Here is a 13,455-nt window from a genome sequence, read left to right as displayed (position 1 = left end):
ACTGATAACAATTATATTATTAATAATACTCATAATACTAATAATACTCATAATACTGATAATACACGTAATACCAAAAATACTGATAATACTTATAATATTAATAATACTAATAATATTAATAATATAAATAATACTGATAATTTTAACAATACTCATAATATTGATAATGCTCATAATACTGATAATACTAAGCATTTTATTAATAATAATAATACTGATATACAAATAATACTGATACTTATATTAATACTCATAATACTCACAATACTCATAATACTAATAATGCTCATAATACTGAAACTACTCATAAGACTGATAAAACTGATAATACTTATAATACTGACAATACTCAAAATACTGATAATATTAATAATACTCATAATATTATTACTAATAATGTAAATAATACTAATAATATTACTAATATAAATAATACTAATACTACTTATACTAAAAATACTGATAATACTAATAATACTTTTAATATTATTAATAATAATAATAATAATATTACTAATATAAATAATACTAATACTACTTATACTAATAATACTTATAATATTAATAATATTATTAATTATAATAATAATATTACTAAAATAAATAATACTGAAAATATTAATAATACTGATAATAGTAATAATACTCATATACTAATAATACTGATATACTAATAATACTTACAATACTGATATTTATATTTATACTCATAATACTCACAATACTAATAATACTCATAAGACTGATAAAACTGATAATATTGATAGTACTCATAATACTGATAATACTCATATAATATAAAAAAATCTGATGATATTAATAGTACTAATAATACTAATAAAACTTAAATAGTACTTAAAATACTGCTAATATTATAAATATAATAAATATATATTCTGGCTTTTAGAACAAATGTGTTTTGGGTGGGGGGGTTGGGTTGGGGGGGTGCAGTATAGCTTTTGTCCTTAATGGTATTTTTTCCCCTTACATTACTTTTATACTTTAAGTAGTTTTGAAATCAGTACTTTTATAACTTTACTTGAGTGAAAAGCTTGAGTTGATACTTGAACTTCTACAGAAGTATTTTAAACCCTAGTATCTATACTTCTACCTACAGAGTGATGAATGAGAACTCTTCTTTTCTAACCAGGGCCTATATAATAAAACATATTCACATTTAACAAACAAAGGCATATCAGAGGCAGCATAAAGATAATAAATGTTTGTTCATTTTTCAAAGATGAAAACCTTTGAATTTCTTTGAATTAAAATATGTGTGTGCATGAGTGGCAGTGGAGCTGAGCAGCGCATGAGTAAGATTTGACTCTTTTCATCTTAACCTAACCTCATAATCTGATGCTGGTTTCCTGATTTGATTGGAAATCTAGAAAAATAACTGCTGACTCCTCTACTTCTGTGTAAAGGGGTATGAAGGATGGGATAATCTGATAAAGGGACTGGTGTAGATGAGATATCTTAAACTGGCGTCACATAAATTCCCTCCTCTACAATATAAATAAGAAACATTTTTCTGAAGATGCACAGCTGTCTTCAGGACATACCAACACCAGAGATCATCACTCTGCATCATGGACTGCACACGAGGTAAGCCAATATTCAGCACAACATCAGTTCAGATGTTCTTACAAATAAAGGTACCAAAGAGTAGGATAAAAAAAAAGTCTTAAAAACTGAAGCTTTTGCAGGGTCTCTACTTGCTGTAAAAGTTCTGAGCTGTTGGAATAGAGCCCCTAGTATAGAGTGGGGTCTAAAAGTATCTATATTATGTTGTTTTAATGTTAATGTTTGTTACAACTGGCAGAAAAATCATGCAGGCAAAAATTCTATAATTTATTTCTGCAGAATGCAGAACATTTGAAAATAACAGAAAACCACTGAATTTGAGGTGTGTCCAAAATTTGACTGGTACTGTACATCAGATGTTGTTTCATTTGTTTACTGTTTTACCTAATTGTGTACCAAATTTAGCCATACCGAGTAACCCAATATTATACACTGAAAAAAATTAACTATACCTCCTTAAATATTCTTTGATGCTAAAACTTGTTCTTAAAAAATGTTGCCAAGACCTTTTTTAGGGTTTCATTCAATAAACATGACATTGTTCATTCAAGTTGGATTGTTTAGTGTAGGATCCCCCTTATCACTTGCAATGCTCTCAACTCTATAGGGTATAGACAAGTGCATACCTCCTCCCCTACATACAGTATGAGATCAGCCTCTACCCATGAGCATCAGTGGGAGTGATAAGAGGAGCCAGGGCCATCTAATCACCCAGACAGGGCATGGCCTGTTCCTCACCATGACTTATTTTAGGTTAAAGGGACTTTTTCACTTTTTTCACGTTAGCTTTCATTTATTTAAATAAATTTAAAATATGGATCTAAGAACCATTACATTGGTAAAGAACCTGTATATCAAGAAATGCTTCTCACACTTTACATCTCTGCTACAAACACGGTTCTTTATGGAATTAAAAGTGTTTTTTTATGGCATCACACCTTTTTAAGTTGAAGTGTGATTAAAAGCTACAAATAGTAGTTACTAAATGAACAACAACATTAAATACATACTGTTTTGTACACTGTAATGCAGTGTAAAAATGTCTTCCAATCTAAATGTATGAGTGTAATAAGTTGACTAAAAAATGTTTAATTGAGTTCGTATTTCAAGCTCTTGATTAAATGATTTAAGAAAGTGGAAATGTTTAAATAAAGATTTTGATTAAAATTATCTAATTTCCAGAATGTCCATCATAGTTATGATTAAAAATTTCTGTCCCCCTGTTATGAATAGAAGAATGGAAACGTGTAGTAATAACCTGTTGTCCTGTGGTAGGCTCATGTTCCAGGACAATCATCATCATCGTCGTCCTGCTTGCCTGCAGTATGAAGTTTGAAATACAAGCTGCATCACGTTTTCCTCGTCCATCACCGCATAGCCCCAGCCTGAGTCAATTCGAACTGCTGGTGAAATATACCTGTGAACTGTGTGAGCATTATGTAAGTTTTTTTTATGTATAATCAAATGTTTTACTTTAATTTACCAGATTAAATTGAGTGCTGCAGGAGATATTAGATAGTACTGGTATGGCAGAATAGTGTTGATTTTAAGCTATAGTGACACTGATTAGATCAAATAAAATATATACATATAAGTGTATACAATGTACATACATGAACTCAGAGTGGTCCTGCAGATTAAGGCGCTGTCACTATGATCTGAGGATCGCTGGTTTGAATCCCAGGTCATCAGCAGCCGGAGTCTGAGAGAGAGAGAGCACAATTGGCTGTGCTCTGTCTGGGTGGGTAGATGGGTCTCTCCTCCCTCATCACTCTCAGTGTGATGTTGTTCAGCACAGACGTATGTTAGCTGAGTTAGCTGAGTTGGATTGCTATTCTGTCCTGTTGAGATAAAATTTGAAATAAAAAAGGATAAGATAAATAAGAAAAAATATCAGTTAGAGAATACAGTAGATTTAAAGTGGTAGTCATGCCTAGCTTTACAGATTTTTTTATTAAATATTTAGTTTGTGCTAGCTTATATTTGTGTTATTGACCTATTGACCTAAATGTCCTCATTTCAATATGAAAAAAGTAAAATGTGATTGGTTAATTCATCTCTCAGTTTTTAATTATGTTACTAATTAATGTGATACAGCAGGACCTCTTTAGTTCTGCTTGTGAAGGCCCAACCAATCAGAGAGCTTGTTTAGCTGTAGTCTGTAGGATTCATAAAGAGCAGGGTGGAGTTAGCTAAAATCAGCCACTTTTTTCTAAATAATTTACCCATCAAATAAGACCACAAACGAGCTTTGTATGAAATCTATGGATATTTTTTATAAACTAATACATGTTTTTTAAATAATTATTAGTTTGGAAAATGTTTAAAAGTATAATAGTTTTGTTATTATGAGAGTTAGAGTTTCAGTAGGTTCCCTTTGAGCTACAACAAATTTTGTTAATAAATGGGTTAGTATTTCAAATGACTTAAAAATCAAAGGTTTTTTATTTATTTTAATTTAACTTTTTAATTTGAAAGAAGACGTCAAAACATTGTTTTAAAATATTTTGTAATTTATTATATAATTACTTTATTCCTCTTATTAGTTTTAAGTGAAATTTACTGTCATATTGTCTCTTACTGTTCGATTTCTTATACCACTTCCTATGACGCTCTGCAACAATGCAAGATTATATATTGCATTTAGCTGCAAATGCTTATTTTATCTGACTGCACCTACAAAACCAAACACTGCTGTATTGTGATATATTTTTGTATTATATTTGTATTATTATTATTATATTGTTATTATTATGATATTCTCAGAAAGAAACGGAGACGTGTACGTTAGTTAACTGCTGTTATTGTGTTTTTCAGACACGCATGGCTGCTGGCTGTCTGAAGAAGAACATCAGTGGGATTTCACACAATTTAAACACGTCTGCCTGTGCTTTCAAACAATACCTCACAGCTATGGAGAGCTTGGAGGTGCTTAATGATTCCGTTAAGACGAGCACCACAAGCCTGAAGAACGAGTTTGGCTATGTCTATAGAGAGAACTGCACTAATACACAAATAAAGCTAGATCACAGAGTACACAGTCATGTGTTTAATAAGAAATGTCTGGCTTTAAATGTTCTACAGAATTTAAATACATGGTTGAAGGCAAAAGCCAAGCATTACCATCCCAACAGACATCTAAATTACAGAGGCTATACCTGCTGATTCAAATGTATGAGCAGCAACTATTTATTATCATTAACTTATTCTACAAGGTTATTTAATTAAATATATAATATGTATTTAATTCTGATGGAAAAATAAAGTAAAAAGCAAACAATTCTCCTGCCTCCTGCCTCAAGTCTTATGAGAAATGCAAACTGCAGATTTGTGCATATAGCTAAATCCATTTAGCACACCACAGCATTCATGGCAAGCTAACATTTTAGTACATGACAATTTAAGGTAATCCATTTTTGCTGTTACTTATAATAATTCAAATTGAGTTAGATTATTTTAAAGAACCTGAAGCTATTTAGGTTACTTTACATAAACCGCACACAACGCAGTTTGATTTATGGCATATCAGTGTGTCTTTGCTATCGTAATGACGGGAAAAGTATGCTTCACACTGATGTGTGTTTTGGCATAATGTGCAATAAACCAATCAGCATGCCACACAAGAACCAGGTGTGCTCTGACTTTGGTACATTTCTATTTCAGGGGCGCAGCTACCTGGATGTGTTGAAAATGTGCCTGAACACACCTCATTAAAGCCTTTATTTGCAGAAAATGAGAAATGGCTGAAATAACAAAAAAGATGCAGAGCTTTCAGACCTCAAATAATGCAAAAAAAAAAAAAAAAAAACAAGTTCATATTCATAAAGTTTTAAGAGTTCAGAAATCAATATTTGTTTTTTAATCACAGTTTTCATCTTGGCATGTTCTCCTCCACCAGTCTTACACACTGCTTTTGGATAACTTTATGCTACTTTACTCCTGGTGCAAAAATTCAAGCAGTTCAGCTTGCTTTGGTGGCTTGTTATCATCCATCATCTCTTGATTATCTATAATTTCATTATCATTATGTTTACAGTGACAAAAGAATAGAACCGTATGAAAGCAGTGTTATAATGGAGTGTGCATATAATGTATTATATGTCATTACATACAAGCTTGTGTTTTATTAGCGCTTGGTGTCAGATTAATAAAATTACGCCTTCTGCTGTAGTTTTACTGATTTAATTATTTATACATTTATTTATTTGTTTATTTTACTAGCTTTTTTGTGAGTTTGACAGACTGAACAAATGGGAAAGAGAAAGCAGAGAATCTCTAGAGATGAGAAAACCCACTTCAGAAAATCTACTAGAGGCGCTCCTGAGTTGGTCCAAAATGAGTGGGGTGGAGCAACTAAGTTTATAAAAGTTTCATCATTTCTTATTGTCTAAACACTGAACAATCTTAAATGTTTTTAAGCTCTCTCAAAAGTGAAGCCACCACAGGTCGGGCGCCCCCATCCCCAAAGTTTTTAATGGCAAAACAGAACAACTTTTAATCACGTTTTTTCCCAATATACTGTAATTCTACCTCCATTATTTAAATGTAGCAGCTAGTGTAACCTCTGCTTATATTGTTAAATTTTTTTATCCCAACAGAATTCGTTTTCAAAACGTTATTCAGCTCTATTCAAAAAGGTGTGGTTATTGTAAAAGTGCTGGGTTACACCTAGCCGGGGCAGGACCAATGACTGTATGGGTGGGACCCTCAGGGGCGGGGTTATTTAAATGAGTAGGCTGTCTCTCCACAGTCTTTCTCCCTCCTCTGGTCTCTACTGCACAGACTCTGGTTTCAGGATCACCAACATGGAGGAAGATTTTGGCTCAATTTTCATTAAATGAATGAGTACGGACACGGCGTCCATCTTTTTTACAGTCTCTGTTTTGAACTCACAGTATTTGTAAAAAAAAAAAGAATAATAAAAAGGTTTTAAAAAATGAATAAAATGCTGGGTTTTTGAGAGTATTTTGTCCAGGTACAGTAAACAAGCATGTAAACTAGTAAAGAGGTTTTGATGAAGTTGATTTTGTGGTAAATGTTTTACACAAAAATATAAAATCTGCAAAATGACAGAATATATACATATAGGAGCAAAATAAGCTAATAAAAATCAAGCAGAAGCAGACAAGAGACTCCAACAGCCAAATCGACAAAAACATAAAAATGAAAGCGAAGATTGGCAAAATCTATACACAGTTTTTTAACTTTAAAGAATAAAGAACCAGGTATATTTAACAATATGCATTTTTTTTTCAAATTTGCAACTTATACTTTTTTCTTTTGATTTGTAGATTATGATTGCAGATTTTATTTCTTAGGTAAAATTCTGCCGCAAAATTAACCTCAAATAACCGTGTTTTACTGTGTAAGATTTTAAGGTGTTTGAACAATATGGAAGCAATGCAAGTCATCAATAAATGTAAATATGATTTTAATACGAGCTGACTCATTTTTGGATATTTTGTGAAAAACATGTGCAGTGATGGAAATGACAATGACTAAACACATAGAGAAAATGTAGATATATTTATTAAAAAAAACATAAATTATTCAACTTCATTTACAACACCATATTTTTTTTTACATTTTTATATATATATATATATATATATATATATATATATATATATATATATATATATATATATATATATATAATGTAAAAAATATATATATATATAAATATATATTTATTTTTATTTTTTTTACATTTTTTCTTCTTATTATGTCTACTGCTATTTCATTATTTTAAGATACTTTGAGATCTCACTATAGAGAGAAAGCTACAGCTGTTGTGCAGTAAAAACTAAAGCACAAAAGCTGGCTGAAGTGCCTTCTTTTATTTACCAACAGCAGGGAAAACACACAGTTTTTGTGTGTGTAGAGTCTGGCTGTGGCCTGACTAAGCTGTATGCTTAAAAAAATCCCTAAAACAAACACACTTATGATCACAAAATAATTAGATATTACAATGAATTAATCAAAAAAGGCTCATGTTCAGCCTCTCTGAAGTTTACCAATGAACACCTGAAAAAATGGCCTCAATTTAGACCAAAATTGAGCTCTTTCTCATAATCGTCTCGCTGTGTTTGGAGGCAGAGAAATGCTGGATATAACCTAAAGATCATCTCCACTGTCAAACATTGGAGGAAACATTCTGCTTTGGGGCTGTTTCTCTGCTAAGCGTACAGAAAGACTTTACCACATTGAAGGACTGATTAACTGGACCATGTACTGTAAAATCCTGAGTGAGAACCTCCTGACCTCAGGCAGAACACTGAAGATGAGGGTGGGTCGTCCATCATGACGATGACCCAAAACATAAGGCCAAGGCAACAAAAGAGTTGCTTAAGAAGAAGCACATTTAGGTCCTGGAGTTCAACACTGTATCAGCTAAAATATTATATAAAAAATACTGTAATTCCCCTTTAATGTGATTAATCACAACACTCTTAAAACTGTAGTATAAAGAACACATGAAAACTACTTGAACTGGGACTTAATACTACAGTGATAAACACATGAGACTTGATTGTGATAATTCAATAAAACAAATTATAATAATAAAACAAATGATATTAAAAAACAAACTGACAAAGTTTTTATTTTTTCTTCTTCTTTCTTTTTTTGAAACATAATTTATTATAGATACAGATGTTAATACAGTGTGGTGAATCTGTGCACACAGACACTAAACTCAGCACTCTGTGAGGGCAGGCATGTAGGAGACAACACAGCTCTCTATCCCAGCACACAGATCTGAGATCAGAATTAATCACAATATCTGCTTCAAACTGAACCAGTCTAATTTCAGCCAGTACAATCAACAGAAGTGAATAGAAATGAATAGAAATGAATAGTAAAAATGAATGTACGACTGGAAGTGTTGTAAAAAGCTCTGTACAGATAAAATAGTGACCCTGCACTGCTGTACACTACACACCTCCTGAGCTGTTATTCACCAATAGCAGCAATTCCTAATCCAGAACCCCCAAACCGCTTACTGTACAGCTCCTGTAGAAAAGACTGAGAGAGTAAATAAAAGAGATCAGTGGGGAGTAAATAGAGAGGAAGCGGGTCTTCCAGTGTGTTTGTTGGTATTGATGGTCCAGTCCCACCTTGAAGAAGGATCTTTAATTTAATTACCAAATAATTTTAAAATTTTAATTTTAGTAACCCCTTTTTTACAGTCCTTTAATTCAGTCATTATTTTGGGTTAAATGGTGTTCAGTACCATGCCAACCTAATTATACATAAACACCCAACACCTTCTGAATTTTAGGCTAAAAATGTAATAAAATCTAATTTTAGATTTTGATTTAAATCTATGCAAGTATAAACAAACTTAAGCACAAAATAAATCACAAACTTTCATAAAGTCCTAGTAATAGAAGGAATCACAAAAATGTTTATTTATTTTGCTGCTCTGCTCTGTTTTTTTTATAGACATACAGTATTATACAGCTCTGGGAAAGAGACCACTTCAGTTTCAGTTTCTCTGATGTTGCTATTTATAGGTTTATGTTTGAGTAAAATGAACATTGTTGTTTTATTCCATAAACTACAGACAACATTTCTCCTAAATTCCAAATAATTTTTTTGTAATTTAGAGCATTTATTTACAGAAAATGAGAAATGTCTGAAATAACAAAAAAAGATGCAGAGCTTTCAGACCTCAAATAATGCAAAGAAAACAAGTTCATATTCATAAAGTTCAGAAATCAAAATTTGGTGGAATAACCCTGTAATTAATCACAGTTTTTTTCATGCATCTTGGTCTGTTCTCCTCCACCAGTCTTACACACTGCTTTTGGATAACTTTTTTGCCACTCCTCGTGCAAAAATGTAGGTAGTTCAGTTTGGTTTGAGGGCTTGTGATCATCCATCTAAAATCAAGGAAACTCATCATTTTAAGTGGTCTTTTTTTCAGAGCTGTAATATGTAATTTATTAAAAGATGTAGTTTGATCTGGACACCAGAGATCATAAAGTACTTCTCCCGCTGCCATAAAAAAAGACTCTCACAGGCTAATTTTGGGTAGTGTACCTCTTGGTGAGAGATTGTTGAATGTTAGACATGCCTCTACAACACACTCAAACACATCTGGCTCAACTGAGAGAGCGGTGGCACATCATTGGACTGAGAGATGCAGGATGATCATTTTGACACGTTGCCTGCTATTTATGCCATCCATCAGTCAACCACTGTCCCCTTTATCATGCAACACATTTCAGAGACAAGTCCAGGTTTGGCTTGGGATCCAAAGATGGTTGGGTTTGAGTATGGATGCTTTGTGGTGAGTGTGTTCCACTGTGTGTTACACAGACAGTGGAGGAATCTGAATCTATATTACTTGTCAGTGCCAAGGTTTCTATAGCAATCTGTTAGCTCTACCTGTAGCTTTTAAATAGTTCACAAAACCAGGTGAAGCAGAATATGTCTTGTTTTATAAGGGCTAAAGTCTCTGTCCCACTTCCCTGTGATGTGAAAGCCACTGCAGCAAATATCTATAGAACCAAAATGTACATAAAAACTGCAACCTCAAACTAACCCAGGCTTACTGAAAAAAAAAGTTTAAATATTTTAAAAATAAAAATGAAAATTTAAAAATAATCTTTACAAAAAGTGATCAAATATTTAAATATGATTAAAAACACTATTACAGGTGGGAGTGTGACAACTGCAACTTTAGAAACAGATGGCACTCTCTCCCCACATCACTCCTAGGGTGATGTGGATCAGCACAGGGCGTCTGTGAGCTGATGTATCAGAACCGAGTTGCTTCGCTTTCCTCTGAGCGTTAGCGCTGTGATGCTACTCGGCAATGCTGCATCAGCAACAGTTCAAAAAGAGGCGGAGTCTGACTTCACATGTATCGGAGGAGGCATGTGTTAGTCTTCACCCTCCTGGTGTTGTGGTATCTCTAGTGATAAGGGGAGTCCTAATGAGTGGGTTGGGTAATTGGCTGTGTAAATTGGGGAGAAAATGTGAAAAAAATCATAAAAAAAGAAAGTAATAGAAGTATAAAATTTTTATGCGTCTGGTGGAACAGCTATGTGGATGACCACAGCTTATTTTAGTTAACTTGTGCCATCACTCCCATACAAGTCACTGCCTACAGGATGACCTCTACTCTGAACTGTAGTAAAGACTGTACATTAAGATGGTGAGTAATTACAGACCATGAATAAAGTCTTGAGAGAGTATTCCAGTTCAGAGTATTTGAAGAAAGTTTGGGAACAGTAAGCATAACCAAGTTAATTTCCCTCGGCAACTGACAGCTGGTTTGATTTTATGATACTAAAAGCAACAACAAATCATGTGTTCTGTCTGTGAGTAATTTAAACATATCATATAACAAAACAAAACCACACCACAGCATTTGGTATAACATCATCATCGTAAAGTTACTTAAAATGGTTTCTGCATCCCTGGCAACATTCATACCAAATAATACCAAGTGAATAAATGGTAAACCTGGGCAGTGATTTGTATTTATAATGTAATACAATAAATATACTGACACATGTTGTTCCCCGCCTAGACTTACTGGCTGGAAGTCATAAGTTTATTGTAAAATCAGCAGGCTAGGCCTCTTTGGGATCCACAGTCTGTTGATATGCGTAAAGTAATGTGAAGAACATATTATTCAAGTGACTGTGATTGGCATTTCACTAAACATGTGCTTGGACCCCCTCCAGGCAGCAGAAATCACTAAATGGCAGCTAATGTCAGTAAGACATGCTCTCGGATGCGAAGCAGTGGTCAAAAATAACAACAGCTTTAGTGCTCACGACACGGTTCACGCTACTTTACAGCTTCAATGGCTGCAAATGAAATGTGGGCCTATAGCAAAGGTTCACAGCCGCTTACACTAATGATTCAGTGAGTGCATTATAGATAGTGCATTGTGGGCTTTCCTCTTTTATTTGAGACATGATGTAAAGCTCTATTAAAGGAGAACTCTGGTGTCGTGAAACATGATAACGTGTACAAATCTTTGTAGAATAGCCCACCTTCATTCAGCGCTTTTAGCCAATGCTCTCAACAGTCTTACAATGCTAGTGATAGGGGCATAGCGCTGCTTATGCAAAGAAATCACTACTTTTACACCATTAATAAACTTAAAGTAGCTTCACACTTTATTGTTAGACTTCTGAGGAATCTGACATTTAAAACGAGGCACTGAGAACTTTGAAAGTGCACAGATAAGTTAAATTAAATCATACTTATTATCATGTTTCACTAAACCCAAGACCATTTCACACCAGACTTCTCCTTTAAGAAAATAAATTAGGCAAAAATCACAATTTTCCACCTTTACAGTCACGCTTCTTGCACCTTCATACATTCATTTTCTCATACACACTTTGTGCTGCCCCCTAAACTTACTGACTGATCGTTTATGGGGTGAAAATCTCTTGCTCTCTACAGCTGGCTTAATTATCTCACATCAAAACACACTTAGCAAAATGCTAGCTGAACTAAAACCCTCAAACAGGTCCATATTTTACACACGTATGTACAATTACGGTCATTTATTCATCAGACACTACCTTCAGCCGCACTTACATCATTCACAGACACACTTAATCTCCAGTCCCCTCTCTTCACGGGGAGAAGAAGGGTTAGAACATGATTTTTTCATTTAGCCTAGCCTGCTAAATGTTTTAGAGTAGTTTTAGACATGTAACTCATTCTGTTAATCCTCACCCTCTTTCTAGATCTGGTAAGACATCAGTTCTTCACCCAAACATTTAAAAGTGGTCACCAATGAATCCAAGTTTGTTGGTAACAATTAGAGTAACCTTATTTTTTTTGGATAATGCTAACAATTAGCTTGTTGTATGAATGCTAACCTGCATATACTTAACAACGAATCAAACAATGTTGGGTATTATCAATGTTTTATCATGTTTGAGAATCCTTTTTTGTTTGTTAAATTGATTATAAGTGATGTATTTAATGGAGAGCATTTTAAACAGTGGGCTGCTGTGAATATGAGCATTTGTTTGAACTAACAGCTAACACAGTTAGACCAGGTTTACAGGGTGGATTTGGATACACACTGGCCCAGCCAAAAACAAACAGCTTCTCAGAACCCCATCGCTGTACATTCTGTCCGTTCTGTCAGTCAGTCACGTCTGGATCACACAACATATTTCAGCTTTTGTTAGATGACTGTGTTTTTCTCCACATTTCCTCTGTGTTTCCCCTGCTCTCCTGAACCCCCTCCAGTTCTTCCTCTCTCAGTTCTGTGATCCGGAGCTGGAGCGGGGGATGCCGTCGGGGCTGTGGCTGGACGCTCGGCCCTTCATCTCCTGCCCCCATTCCCTGTGGCTGGACTCCTGCAGCCCTCGGCCCGTGGTCTCGATGGGGAGAGCGCAGGAGGCCACGGCGGCCAGCAGGCAGCAGCAGCAGTACACAGACAGTGTCAGATACACAGACGACTCCAGCATGACCTGCAGCATGGAGGAGAAGCTGTTAGACCCCTGAGCTCACGACTCGTTATTATTAAAATTAAAATTATGAAACTAAAGTGCAAGGTGTAGTTAGGATGAAGAGTGTGGGCCCACAGAAACAATTAGGGCCCTATCTTACACCCTTATTAAAACTTTCTGAAGATCTGTATTTAATCCTTGTACGCTTAAAGCAGGGTAAGATGTGAACTGCTTCAGTTTATTAAGTATATTTACCAATCTCAAAGCATCTGCACTTGTTCTGTGCTCATTGATATGCTATCATTCAGTGAGATTTGTGTGAAATGCTCTTTTCCAGAGTAAGATTTGTTCACAGTGGTGGTGAACGGAACAAGGCAAGGTCCATACACCAAAGGTTTCAAATTAAATAAGAAAAGATTCTGTATAA

General features: G+C 34.2%; 2 protein-coding genes across 3 annotated transcripts in view; both read right to left on the bottom strand.

The window, feature by feature from the left end:
* LOC103047548 (leucine-rich repeat-containing protein 43) overlaps positions 1-3,422 on the bottom strand; it is a 34,640-nt gene extending 31,218 nt beyond the window's left edge. Inside the window, exons 1-2 of the mRNA XM_022666888.2 lie at positions 3,201-3,422; positions 2,846-3,011 (exon numbers count right to left, since the gene is read on the bottom strand). Coding sequence (XP_022522609.2) covers positions 2,846-2,890 — 45 coding nt within the window. The 5' untranslated portion in view covers positions 2,891-3,011; positions 3,201-3,422. The remainder of the gene's footprint in view (positions 1-2,845; positions 3,012-3,200) is intronic.
* A 7,692-nt stretch (positions 3,423-11,114) lies between these two features.
* The window catches only part of svopa (SV2 related protein a), a 33,838-nt gene continuing 31,497 nt past the window's right edge, over positions 11,115-13,455 (bottom strand). For both annotated transcript variants that reach the window (XM_007238269.4, XM_015602717.3), the window contains exon 16: positions 11,115-13,049. In XM_007238269.4, coding sequence (XP_007238331.3) covers positions 12,837-13,049 — 213 coding nt within the window. In that variant the 3' untranslated portion in view covers positions 11,115-12,836. The remainder of the gene's footprint in view (positions 13,050-13,455) is intronic.

Source organism: Astyanax mexicanus, chromosome 22 (assembly GCF_023375975.1).
Source record: "Astyanax mexicanus isolate ESR-SI-001 chromosome 22, AstMex3_surface, whole genome shotgun sequence".
In the NCBI taxonomy this organism is placed as follows: domain Eukaryota; kingdom Metazoa; phylum Chordata; class Actinopteri; order Characiformes; family Acestrorhamphidae; genus Astyanax; species Astyanax mexicanus.
The sequence above is the reverse complement of the archived record's forward strand: the minus strand, read 5'-3'. Positions and strand labels throughout refer to the sequence as shown.